This window comes from Trichosurus vulpecula, chromosome 2 (assembly GCF_011100635.1).
Source record: "Trichosurus vulpecula isolate mTriVul1 chromosome 2, mTriVul1.pri, whole genome shotgun sequence".
Lineage (NCBI taxonomy): Eukaryota > Metazoa > Chordata > Mammalia > Diprotodontia > Phalangeridae > Trichosurus > Trichosurus vulpecula.
The window spans coordinates 251,070,691-251,084,254 of NC_050574.1; the positions used below are offsets into that span (position 1 = coordinate 251,070,691).

At 39.9% G+C, this 13,564-nt stretch overlaps 1 protein-coding gene across 7 annotated transcripts in view; it reads left to right on the forward strand.

Moving 5' to 3' along the window:
- MYO1B (myosin IB) overlaps positions 1-13,564 on the forward strand; it is a 227,811-nt gene that overhangs the window by 106,494 nt on the left and 107,753 nt on the right. For all 7 annotated transcript variants that reach the window (XM_036745516.1, XM_036745519.1, XM_036745521.1 and 4 more), the window contains exon 4: positions 10,018-10,112. In XM_036745516.1, coding sequence (XP_036601411.1) covers positions 10,018-10,112 — 95 coding nt within the window. The remainder of the gene's footprint in view (positions 1-10,017; positions 10,113-13,564) is intronic.

Genomic DNA, 13,564 nt, shown 5'->3' on the forward strand with positions numbered 1-13,564 from the left:
CTCTCCTCTTACAGACCTTTAGGTATCAGGGAAGCCACTAACTCCTAAAGCCCCCCATGCTTCTTTTGGACAGCTCTCATTGTTAGGACGTTTTCCCTTACTCTGACCTAAAAATGTCTCTCTGCAACATTCTGTTTTATGAATACCTTAAACTTCTGGGTTAAAGAAAAAAAATGTGTTGTTTTTTTTTACCAAGCAAATATTTAAACAAATTCCTCAGCATTTCTTGTTCTACACGTGAAGAACCTCACTGACTCATGCCCCTAAAGGTAGATAAATGGCTTTTTATAAAAATCTCATAGCAGACGTTTTTCCAGTTGCTGTTTATTCTGAAAGAATAGCCTAATTTTGTTCTCTATCTTTTTTTCACTCCGACATTTGGATTGTTAGGAATGCTCCTCAGTAAGTACTCTGGCTATAAGTAGATGACTGTATAATGAGAAAAACATGAATATAATGTGTTTGTATTAACATGTTACAAGAAGATAGTAATGCCTCCTGGAACAGAAATAATAGGCAACATTCCCAAGTCTTAGCTGAAGCTGTGACAGGGTGAGGAAGTGAGTGCACAGGCAAAAGTAGGCAGCTAGATGACAGAGTAGATAGAGGGCTGGGCTTGGAGTCAGGAATCCCCAAGTTCAAATCCAGCCTCCGACACTAACTAGTTGTATGACCCTGGAAAAATCACTTAACCTGTTGGCCTCAGTTTCCTCATCGGTGAAATGAGGATATTAATGGCATCTGCCTCCCAGGGTTATTGTGAGGCTCAAATGAGATGATAATTGTAAAATGCTTAGCAGAGTGCTTGGCACATGGACAGCACTATATAAAGGTTAACTCTTACTATCATCATCATCATTATTATTATTATTATTGTCATTACAGTTTAACCATAATAGCGTACATCAGGCGGGCAGAAATTTGCTGAACTAAGAACACGAGGCAGATAAAGATGCACCTGTTTGACACAACTCTATCTTATGAAGCGTGGGTTACTGTTCCTTTTTCACATAGGAAACGGAGCAGAGTTACTGAGTTGAGGTTATTGTGCAGAACTAGAGAATTTGGAGTGTCTGCGTCCTAGCCCCCGGTTCACTGTGCCGTATGTCGCTCCCCAAAGAACTAGAATGGTAAACCTAGATCATAATAATTAACATTTATATACTCTTAAGATTTGCGAAGTATTTTTTACAGACTCGCTTAATCCTAAAAACAACCCTAATAGGTAAATCCTACATACATACTTACACATGCACGCGCGCCTGCGCGCACGCACACACACACACACATTTACATCTCTGTTTTCATGTGAGAAACTGAGGTTCCCATACCTTAAGTGACTTGCCCTTAACTAAACACAGTTCAGTAAGTGTCAAGAGGCTAGATTTGTCTCTCTTGAGCCTCACATGTTAAGAAGGCCTGCCACTGTGCTACACTACCTCAATATTTGGGTAGGGCTTTATATGAAATTTAAATTTAGAAAGCATTTATCCGGCTTTTGTTATTTTTCAGTTTGGGCATCATTGAGTCTTTAGGATGTGAACTGCACCAAGACCTGAAAGGCGTGATTAGATTAATGGAGGGCCTGTTTGAGAATGAGGTCTTTTTAAAAGGCTGTATTTGGAAAGGTGCTTTACAATTAGCAGATCTTTAATTCTGCTATGTATATAGAAATGCTTTTTTTGGTGCTTAATTTGAGAATTTTTAAAATGAGTTAATTTTTTTTTTAAAAAAAAAAAAAGAAAAATGCAGAGACTGAAAGAGAATGTCACGGTCAGCAAATCTTTCATGAGCCTTTGTTAGCAAAGAGATACTGGATAAAAATCATGCTGACAGCTTTCTAAGTTTGGGAAAGGATTCCTGTGGTAGATTATTGTCAGTAGGAATGAAGTTATGTTTTTGGAGATGGCAAGTGAATCAGAGGAGTGGGGGTTCTTCTGAACATGTTCCAGAGCATAACTTTCCTCACCATGTGGCACAGTGCATAGAGCACTTGACTTGGAGTCAGGAAGATATGAGTTCAAACCCTGTCTCAGAATACTTACTAGCAGTGTAATACAGGCAAGTCAGTTAACCTTTCTCTGTTTCAGTTTTCTCACTTGTAAATTGGATGTAATAACAGTACCTATCTCTCTAAGAGTTGTTGTGAGCACCAACTGAGATAACATGTAATGTGGTATGTAAGGGCTATCATCGTCATCATTATCATCAGGGCATCAGGGAAAGATTAAGGAATTCAAGTGGTGGGGCAGTAAAGTGACGTAGTACATAGATCTTTGGGCTTAAAGTCAGAAAGACTTGAGTTTTAAGTCCTGCCTCAGATGTTTACTGTCTGTATGACCCTGGGCAAGTCACTTAATCTCTCTCAGCCTCAGTTTCCTCATCCGTAGAGTGGGGAGAGTAAGCGTGCCTGTGACACAGGGCGTTGGGGAGGGTCAAGTGAGATAATGTAAGTAAAGCTTATACTTTACATTATGCAATAAATTTAAGTGAATATAAACATTTGTTACATAATTAATGCTAGATTATGATGAAGATAATGATAACATTGATTCTACTAGACTTGAGATACTCCAAAATCATTTGTGTTTTGGAGTTGAGGGAAAGTGAAGGCCTTCAGAACAGCCAAGGCAGAATGTGAGATTTGGAGTCGGAGAAGGACTATGTGCCTTTCTTTTGTTCATGGGTACCCCGAGTCTTTATAGAGATCAGCATTCTGAACAGAAATAAAAGGGAGGAACAGAAATACCTGCAAGACAATTTTGAACATGCAACCCAGCATTCCAGTATGTCAAAAAGTGACAGATGAGCCCCAAATCAAACTCTTGAAACCTACAAACAATAGATACAGCTGTGTGGAAGCATACGCCGACATGCTTGTGCCACAGAAAGTCTGCCTCCAAATGAGTGGCTTTCTGAGCTGATCTGGGACTGAAGGGAAGCTGATGAAAAGGCAGCACTTTAACTTAGGGCCATTCCCCTATACTTAGAGCTCAACTAGAGGACACAGGAGCACATTTGGTGTGCCCTTCATGTGGTCGGAGAGAAGGCACACTCGCCCTTTACGTTATCTTCATTACTGGAAACCCTTCATTTTTGTGTGTGGTAAATAACAATGCTGACACACTCATAAAATAATAGGAAGCATATGGCTCACAACTGTTTTTAACTTAAGAACTTCTCAAAAGACTGATTTAGATTCAGTAATTATGTAGTGGTTTGGAAGAGTGGCATGTGGTCTCCGTTTGTAGTGTTGGCCTTCGTGATGGATAATAGGCTAATCTTTCCAAGAAGGAGGAAGAGGAAGATGGATAGGGAGGATTCTTTGTGTTCCCTAACACTTTGCCACATTAAAAAATTTTTAAACAATTAAAACTTGATTGGGGTCCTCCTTTCCTGCTTCATTGGGGGGTGGTGGGGTGACCCTTGTGTCTCTAAGGCTAGGCTGGTAAGATCCCAAGAATTCTTGTCAGCTCCTACCAAGACATGTGGTGCCCCCACCCCCCTTTAAGGAATTAAGATTCCCGTAGGTAGCGGGAATAGTCACATTGATAAGACCACAAATCCTACAGTACTCACTGGAATAAAATCTAAGTCTACAAATTAGAAACAGGAGGAATGTAACAGTTGTGCTTGTGATGTATGCTTCCTTTGGCCCTGATTATAAATTATAGCCAGGGCCTAGCAGTCGGAAAAAATGAATCCTATGAAGTGGTCTGATGGATTTGAATTTACTATGTGAAGTTGTAAGTAGGTAAAATATGGTGATTGGTTGTTGCCCAAAGGGGAATATGTAAATTCAAATGGTGCTGCCAGTTCAGAGAATTCATGTTCTGCACTGATCTGGTTGTTCCTATCTAGGGCCTAAAGGTCATCGTAGGAGATTGTCCTTCAGCCCACCCCTTAACTTTCAGGTGATTCTCATTTGGGAATCATTGGCTCTGGAAAGATAGACATCTCTTTTAAATATCTAAGATATTAAGAAATAACTCACATTGGGAGAGAGAGACTTAGTGATGAGCACCATGTACATTTTTCATCTACTTGGAAATGGTTAAATGCACCCGAGACATTTTAACTTGAGATGCACCATTTTATGCAGTCGTCTTTCACTGACTGCAGTCACGTAGGTCTCTTCGAAGTATTCTCCTAGTCAGACCTGATGGGCCTAGGAAACACACGGATACATCAAAGCTTCACATCAATGGCTATGCAAATTAGAATAAGACTTGAATAATTTTTATTCAGGATAATAATGTATGTTTGGAAGACTAGGGAATAGTACGATTGAGTAGTGGGGTGTCCTCCCCAGGGTAGCCAGACTTGTTTAGTAGCTTCCAGGCATGAGTCTACAATTAGTATTTCCCTAACAATAGTGCCATAGCCTTATATCTATATAGGACTTTACCATCCATGGACGATGGGGTATGGTAGAAAGAGCGCTGACTCTGGAATCAGAGGACCTGAGTTCAAATCCTGTCTCTGATGCGTTCTACCTTGGGCAAGTCACATGCTCCCCTCTATAAAATGGAGGCATTGGATTTGACGGCCTCTGAGGTCCAACCAGATCTGCATAAGTGATGGTGTGACGTTGTTTAATCAGCGCAAGGAAGCTAGTACTCTCTCTCTGCCCTACAGGTGAAAAAAATGGAGGCCTGGAGAGATTGGGAACTTCTAAGGTCACACGGCTGAGAAGCAGGATGAATTACTGAACAGAGTGCAAGGCTTGGGGTTAGAAAAGCCTGAGTATGAATCCTTTATTAGGTTCTTATCATCGCGGCAGCCTGAACTTCAATTTTCTTTCAGGAAAATGGGAGGAATAATATTTGCGGCATGAGGCTTTTCTGAGGCCCAAGTGAGATTATGTATGTAAGGTGCTTTGCAAATGTATGCAATTTGTACTATTACTACTGCTACTACTACTGCTACTGGATTTGTACTCAAGTCTTCCAGACTCCAGGACCAGCACTCTGTTCTTTGCACCATCTAGCAGCCCTGTTGTTGTTATTAGTGAGGAGGACTTGACTTCAAACATTTACTAGCTGTGTGACCCCAGGCATATTACTTAACCTCCATTTGCCTCTTTTTCTCGATTGTAAAAAAATAATAAAATTGTAAAAAAAAATAGCACTTACTTCATAGTGTTGTTTTGAACGTCAAACAAGATGATAATTGTAAGTCGCTTAGCGCACTGCTTGGAACTTAGTAAGTACTATATGGTAGCTATTTTCCTTCTCCTCCTTTTCCTCCTATTCTTCCTTCCTTCCTCCCTCCCTCCCTCCTTTTTCCTCCCTTTCTCTTTCTTTCTTTCTTTTTTTCTTTCTTTCTTTCTTTCTTTCTTTCTTTCTTTCTTTCTTTCTTTCTTTCTTTGTTCTTTCTTTCTTCTTTCTTTCTTTCTTTCTTCTTTCTTTTTCTTTCTTTCTTTCTTTCTTTCTTTTTTCTTTCTTTCATTCTTTCTTTCTTTCTTTCTTTCTTTTTCATCCTTCCTTCCTTCCTTCCTCCCTTCCTTCCTGCTTTCCTTCCTTCCTTCCTTCCTTCCTTCCTTCCTTCCTTCCTTCCTTCCTTCCTTCCTTCCTTCTTTCCTTCCTTCCTTCCTTCCTTCTGTCTTTTCTTTCTTTCTTTCTCTCTTTCTTTCTCTTTCTTTCCTTCTTGAAGGGGATATTGAAGAAGGAGGCATCTGTGCATCTTCTCATTTCTTCATTTTCCTGGAAATCCCATCCAGGCCTGAGTCTTGAATACCTCTAATTTCTTAGATCTTTTACTCCACCTCTGCTTATGATCCATTATTCTCTTATTGCTTTTTTTCTATTTTCATTGCCACTTTCCCAAAGACTCTTCAGGTGAACATCCTTCTTCATCATTTTTGAGGTCAGCTCTTTGCTATTGGTACTTTTCTTAGTAAGAGATAAAGGGAAAAAATATGAAAAGGGGTCTTCTAATAAAAACCTTAGAAATAATTGAGAGAGGTGTTTTTATGTCATACTGATTAATTCAGCATTGTTCTGAGAGTTAAAAGAGTGGAGGAAGAAGGAAACTTCATTAAAAGACACATTTTCTTGAGAGCTCATTTCTTAATTGTGGGGAAAAAAACTAATGATACCTATTTAGCTTTTATGTTTCCTTCTGCTGTAAGATGAGTACAGGGGAATATATATTCATAGTTTCATAAGCATAAAAATAGTAGTAAAGGGATTTAAGTATAATTCTTTGAGGAGAGCTAGTCCTCTTTTTAATATTTTAGGCTTTTTTATGACTGCCTGTTGATTAATGAGAACCTAATGATGCTTACCATAATATCATATAGAATTTGCCCAAGCTAAGAATTGACCTTGGCCCTTTGTAGTTATGGTAGACTTGAATGGGCCTTTTTCGTCTAGCAGCTGACAGAGATGCAGTGTATGCTGAACTCTTATTTTTTAAAAAATATAATGCAATGTATACATTATGACTGACTTCATTTTTTTGTCCTCAGGTTACGGGGAGCCGACTGCTGTTTTGTGTGCATTTTAGTTCTTTTTCAGGTGAATTAAAATATCCTAGGATTTGGTTATATGAAAACAAATTCATATGCAGTGGCCTCAGGATAAAAGTTAAGAAGTGTATCAAAGGAATGTTACTACATTAAATGATTTTATGAATTTCACTAACCACAAAATATGAAATTTGAATATGTCAGGGTTTTCTCTTTAGCCTTTGATATCTACTGTTACAGAATGAAGAAAAAAAAACCAGTTGTATGTGACTTGTGCCTGGTGTAGATTTCTTTTTTAAGATTTATATTTTTCAAAATTATTTCCTCATTTGGACATCCGAATTCTGTGTTTATGTTTTCTTCTCCAGTTTAATTTCTTTACTTACCAGTTAGACAGATACTGACTTCCTAGTCAGTCTACAACTCTGGCTCTACTGGAGGCTTTGGGATTGTACCACCTGGGTGTCACTAATACAGTCTATGGTGGACTCCCGAGCAACATTGTCCCCACCAATCTTGGCTAGCACTTGGCTAGACGATAATGAGGAATTTGATCAAAATTTTGATCAGGGTATAGAGAATGGGGCAAGAACCAATCAGGGATGACATTGTGACTCTGGTTTCCTGTTTCATCAGCTTTACTCCCTATCTAAGGGAGGGGGTTGAGCCAGTTTCAGGGTAAGAACCATGAAAGGGTAAACACTCTATTTCCCAGTCTATACTTGTACTTCCATGTTAGGGCCTGCTTTTGGGTTAACTGCCCTTCTCTCTCACCTCCCTCTAGGTTATACCCCTTTTGACTATCTGCAGGCAGCTTGTTGTTATGGCTAGAGTTCTGGACTTGGAGCCAGTGACCATCAGTTCCCTATACTTCCTCTGACAGCTAGCTCAGTGACCTTTCAGACCCTTAGTATGTTCACCTGGGAAATGGGAATTCATAATACTTGTAGTAACTACTTCACAAGGTTGCTGTGGAATTCAAATGAGATCATCATGTATATGAAGCTTTTAAAGTGCTTTATTAGACTTATTACTGGTAGTCCTTCAGAGATGTTAGATATTTTATAGTCTTCAGGCAAAAATGAAAACCAAAAAGCTAAATTACTTTTGGACCTTAAAGTTAATGTATAAATATACATTTGTGTGGGCAGCTAGGTGGCACAGTGGATAGAGTGCTGGCCTAAACCTGGAGTGACGAAGATTCATCTTCCTGAGTTCAGATGTAGCCTCAGATACTTATTAGCAATGTGATCCTGGGCAAGTGGTGTGTGCATGCGTGTGTGTGTGTGTATACATATGCACATAAAGCCCTCTATATATGCATACATATATGTGTATGTATATACACATATATATACACACACACAGTAAAATGATCAGCAGTGATCCTATATACTCTTGCCATGCAAGAAGTATTAAACGTTCTTTTTCAAGGACAAAGAGACCAGTAACTTGATTAGAAAATTCTTAAAAAATGAAGCACCATAATAATTTCTACCCCTAAATATTTGAGGCATAATTCAAAATCAGTTGTAATAGATATAATCTATTAGCTAACAAGACCCAGGGATATTTTACTGTTATTAGTAAAGTCCACATCGTAGGTGATATTCTGCTACCCACATCACTGATACTGAAGTAGCCCGCTGCATGGGTGTAGTAGTCAGTACCTGTGTCTTGTGATTGCAGGGATTCTGAAAAATCTTTTCTCCCTCCAAAGATGGCCCACACCACCTTTCAATACACGAAGTTCCTGGCATCAGAATCAACTGCTTTAGGTTAACTAATTACTATTAAAATGCACCTCTATTACCCAGGAGATAACATGTGTGCTGATAGGCTCAAATCAGAGTCTTTAGAGGAGAGACGGTTAGACTGCCTTTAATCTGGAAATCAGAATGAATCATCAGTTTCATGTGAGAGCCAAAAAGGTCATGTCATATTGGGCTTCTTTAAGAGAGGAATAAATAACTTTGGGAAGTAAAGAGGTGATGGTCCCACTGTGTTCTGCCCTGGGGAGCTACAAGTCTTGAGTGTTATCGTATTGAATTTTGTGTACCATAGTTTAGGAAGGACGTTAATAAGTAGGATACTGCCCAGATAAGGTGCAGCTAGAATAGTCAAGGCCTATGGGTCCAAGGATCAGTAGAAAGAAGTCATGAGCTTTAGCCTAGAAAAAAGAAACATGAACAAGGACATTCATAACTCTCCTTATATTTGAAAGGTTGTCACATGGAAAAAGAATTAGATTTGTTTTATTTGGCTGCAGTGAGTAGAACCATTAGCAATGGGTGGAAATTTCAAAGAGACAAATTGAGCTTTGACAGCAGGAAGAATGGCCTAATAATTAGAGCCAAAAGTGGAGTGGGCTGCTTCAGGAGGCAGTGGACCAAGCAAAGATAACCAATTCTTTTTTTAGGGGGATGGGGTTCTTTTTCATTGTAGTAGGGGTCTGCGTAGCCCCCTTTCAACTTTGAAATTCTGTGATTTGCTTGGAGTATATATTAGAATGGATTAGTTTCTCAGATTAGCTAACCAAGGGTAGGACCCAAAAGAAGCATATTTTGGTAAAAATTCACATAGGCTAGGAAGCTAACAGAGTGACCCTCCCTCCCTCCCTCCCCCCCTCCCCCCATGACCCTGTGAAGTAGTCAACAAAGGCATCTTTATCCTTGTATGTACAGACAAGGAATTTTTCTGGCATCACACACAGCCAGGGATCAGTTGGGTTAGGATATGGACTCAGAGACCAATTTTCTTTCCATTGTAGAATACTCACTCTTGATGAGTAGAGGATCCAAACCTGAAGGGTATCTGGGGAAGTCGGATCAGGTTTGAGTACAATGGCAGGGGCAGGGATGAGGACCACTGCATTTGTAGGTACCTATGGTGAACTTTTCCTGCATTTCAGCAGTTTTGTTTCAGGTGAATCATCAGTGTCTACCATGTATTTGGAAAGTGGGCAGTTCTCTCATTAGCTCTTTGCTGACACTACCTGCCATTTGACTAATGTTAATATTAGCTTGAGTAATGCTTGGAACAAATCTTTTCTTCTACATGACAGAATATCCCTGTTAGTTTCTCTGATTGGCACGAGCTGGCGAATCTTGGTATTATATAGTTCTTGGCTTGGATTATGACTCATCTCTTTGTTTTTCCAGGTTTCCTGGGTTTTAATAACAGGTGTAATAAATACGGCATGTCAGACTGATGCATTAGATATCGTTAAAGTACAGTCACATTTCTCATTGTGAATAAATCTTTTTTTAGAGTAAGTTCAATCCATAGAACATGTCTAGAGCAAAAATGGTAATTAGCCATAGACAATGTAGCTATTTAAAACTTGGAGAAAATATTTTGTTGTATTTCTTGGTTTGTGAAGTGCTTGAAACATCCCCAGGTGCATTATCCATTGAACCCTCTGAACAACGTTAGTTGACTTTCATTAAGTATTTAATCATTCTATCTCTATGAATCAGCCACTACCACCAGTGGTTGGATCGGATTAAATAAATTCTAAGGATTGTTTCTTCATGCTTTTACAGCTTTGCTCTGTCAGATGAAGCATACAGATCCCTGAGGGACCAAGATAAAGACCAATGTATTCTTATTACTGGAGAAAGTGGAGCTGGGAAAACAGGTAAGATCGTTCCACAACTTTTTTTGTCGCCTTTCGTTCTTGAAGAAGGGAAATGGTAGACAGAATGGCTGTGATAAAGGAAAGAGATACAGGGCAAGTTAAGGTTGTGTTCTGTTGATCGTGGGAAGATGGAACATTGTTGTGCTGTTGTGAGGTTCTCTTGTGTTAGCTCAGCAAACAGAATCATTGGATTTTGGAATTGAATAGACCCTCAGAGGTCATCTGATTATATAGATGGAAAAACTGAAGTCCAAAGTCCAAAGAATGTGACTTGCCTAAGGTCACATAAGTGCCCTAGACCTAGAACTAGACTTTACTTTAAATGCTGGTGCCTCCCAGACAGGTGCTCTTTTCACTATGTTCAGTTCTATGATTGCTTCTATGATAAATCTGGATCTAATATTAACTTCTCTCCAGCATGAACAAATTCATGAGTGAATGAATGACTGAAAGGTTGCCTAGCACTGAGGACACATATAGTAGTGGAGACAATCCCTGTTCTCAAGGAGCTCATGCTCTAGTTGGTGAAGATAACATTTAAAAGAAAGGTCAGCTGAAGGGAAAATGGGAAGACTTAGAAGTCTTAGGGGGGCAGTGGTGGGATGGATGACAAGGCCCAAAGGTCATTTGGTTATATAGGTAGTTAAGATGACTGTGCTAGGAAACTGAACATTGAGGCAGGGCAGATGGTAAAGAGGCTCTCAGGAGACATTGGCAGGGCAGATGGTAGCACCTGGTGGCCCTCCAGCCCTTCAGAGGGAACGGAGTTGTTGACTCCCCAAGTCTACTAAGTAGTCAGTAAGTCAAGGTGAAGGGGTCAGGCAGGTGGGGAGAGTGCCTAGTGTAGTGGTGGTTCTTCCTACTTCCTGGCCATCTAGGATGGGTTCTGGAATGTTTAAAGGTGTCACCATAATGTTGGCTCTTCCCACCACTGGGCTATACTTTTCAGAGGTGAACAAAGATGACTAGAAAGATTACAGTTGATCTGGACAACTGGAAAATTGTTCAAAGGATGAAAAACCACCACTGTTATTTAGGAGACAGTATGGTACATTGGGAAGAGCATTGGCTCTAGAGTCAGAGAGATCTCAAGTTTAAATCCTGCCTCAGACATCCATTTCCTGTATGACTTTGGGCAAATTACATAAGCCTCTCTGAGATTCGTTTCCTTTAGCTATAAAAGTGAGGGGCCTGGATTAGATGGTCCTTCTAGCTCTGGGTCTTTAACCCCATTATTCTAGTTAAATTATTTTGATTGATGTTGAGATTTACCAAGTAATCCCCGAATTATGCAGTTCTGGGTCTTGGCTTCACATTCTTCGCTTTGCTCTCCAAAGTTGCCTGGATGCTAGTACCATGTATATTAACTCCTCTTCTCTGGAAAAATCTTTAAGGCAAATGCTTGATTTCTCTTTGTGTTGATTCCCCTGTTCCCTAGGCATTGAGATTTATTCTGTATGTTTCTTGCTAGGCATGTAATCCACCTTAAAAGACACTCCAAATGTAGAGGTTTCTCTTATGCTCCTTATTCAGAGCATCTCATGTGATTGATCTTGACTGTGAAACTTATCTTACACATGGTGCCCAGCTACCCTGGAAAAGACTCAAAGCAGTTGCTTTCTCTGGGACCAAAGGGGAATACTCCAATGGTGACTGTCAGTGAACTTACTTGATTGGAATGGTGTGGTGGTGAGGAGGAGGAGGAGGAGGAGAGGAAAAGAAGGAGGGTACTGAGGAGAAAATGGCATTTTCAAAACTTTTTAAATCTGTAAATTGTCGTTTTCCAGAAAAGAATTTTAGTAATCATGAGCATTTTTTGCAGCCTGAAATTAAAAGTATACACAAAATTAAAAGCTTAAAAACGGACCAGTTATGTGCAACATGCTTTTTAATTTGTCTCCATTTCATTTGAGAGGCTGCTTAGTTAACTATAACATTTTCCATTTCCACTGACCAAAAGAAGAACAGCTATCACTGGTATTTCATTCCATTTCTTGAGCCCAATTATTTGGGTCACTAGACCTCAGCCAGATAAGATACTTTCAGGGTCTGTGTTTTCCCTCCTATCCATGATTTTCTTTCCTAGGTCTATTTCTAGCTCACTTCACTTTTCAGAAAGTGATGGTAATTGTTCCAATTCCATTCCTAGTGATCCTTTTATGGAAGTTAGTCAACAAACATTTATTAATCACCTATTGTGTACCAGGCACTGTGCTAAATAAGCAGCAGGGATAAAAAGAAAGGCAAAAAACAGTACCTGCCCCTGAGGAGCTCACAATGAAAATAACTATGAACAAACAATCTATACACAGGGTAAATGAGAAATAATAAGCAGAGAGAAGGCACCAGAATTAAGAGGGATCAGGAGAACTATGAATAGGTGGACATTCTCTTCTGTCCCCTGAATAATAGAGAAACAGAGATTGGCAAAGAGGGATTTTAGTAAGCAGAACATTGAGAGTCATAGACTCTTATTTCAAAGGAAACCTACAGGTGATCTGGCTCAGTGTCTTACCCAGTGCAGCATTAATTCTATAATATTTTCAGCAGATGGTTGTCTTCTGCTTGAATAGCATTAGTAATAGGGACCTCACTTCCTAATAACAAAGTACATTTCCTTATTGGGTAACTAATCATTAGAAAATTTTTTCTTTTGTTGAGGCAAACCCATTCCCTTGGAAACCTCTGGCCAGCAGTCCTAGGCCTGCCATGGGGGGATGAAGAGAGAAAAAAGGAAAGAAGGAAGAAAAAATGAAGGAAAGGGGAAAAAAGGAAGGAAGGAATTAAATACTATGTGCTGTAGGCTGGGATTGCAAATCCAAAAGCCTTGTCCCTGCCCTCAAAGAGCTTACCTTCTAATAGGAGGACCCAACACCCACAGAAAAGTTGTGACCACTTTAGTCTGAAAGGTTACAGTGATGATGAACGGTGCCCTAAGGGATGGGTTAGCACAGGAACAATGTCACAGTTCATTTGATCATAGTTCTAGAACTGGAGGCTGGTGGGAGGTGAGGGGCATTAAGGAAAGATAGAGAGACAGGGAGTGAAGTGAAGGATGGCAGGGTCCTCTGAAGTAGTGAGACAGATGAAATGGTCATCCACCAAGGCAGCAGGAGCCCCAGGTTGGAATTTTGGGAGATGAAAGATTGAAAACCTCCAGGGCCTGGTTTCTGGTCCAGAAATATGGCCCTTAGTGGAGTTGTCAAGAAGATGGCCCTACAGTAGGGAGTACAAAGTAGCATAGGTTAGCCTATTCCTCTGCCACACTGTTTCATCTTAATTGGAGGTGGCTGTCGTGTCCCCTGGGAGCCTCCTCTTCTATAGGTTTAAACATTCTTAGTTCCTTCTACCATGCCACATGTGATATTCTTTCCCGACCCTTTACCAACCTGGTTGCCCTCTTTTAAGTGTGCTATAACTTTTCATTGCTCTTCATATAATCTAACACCCAG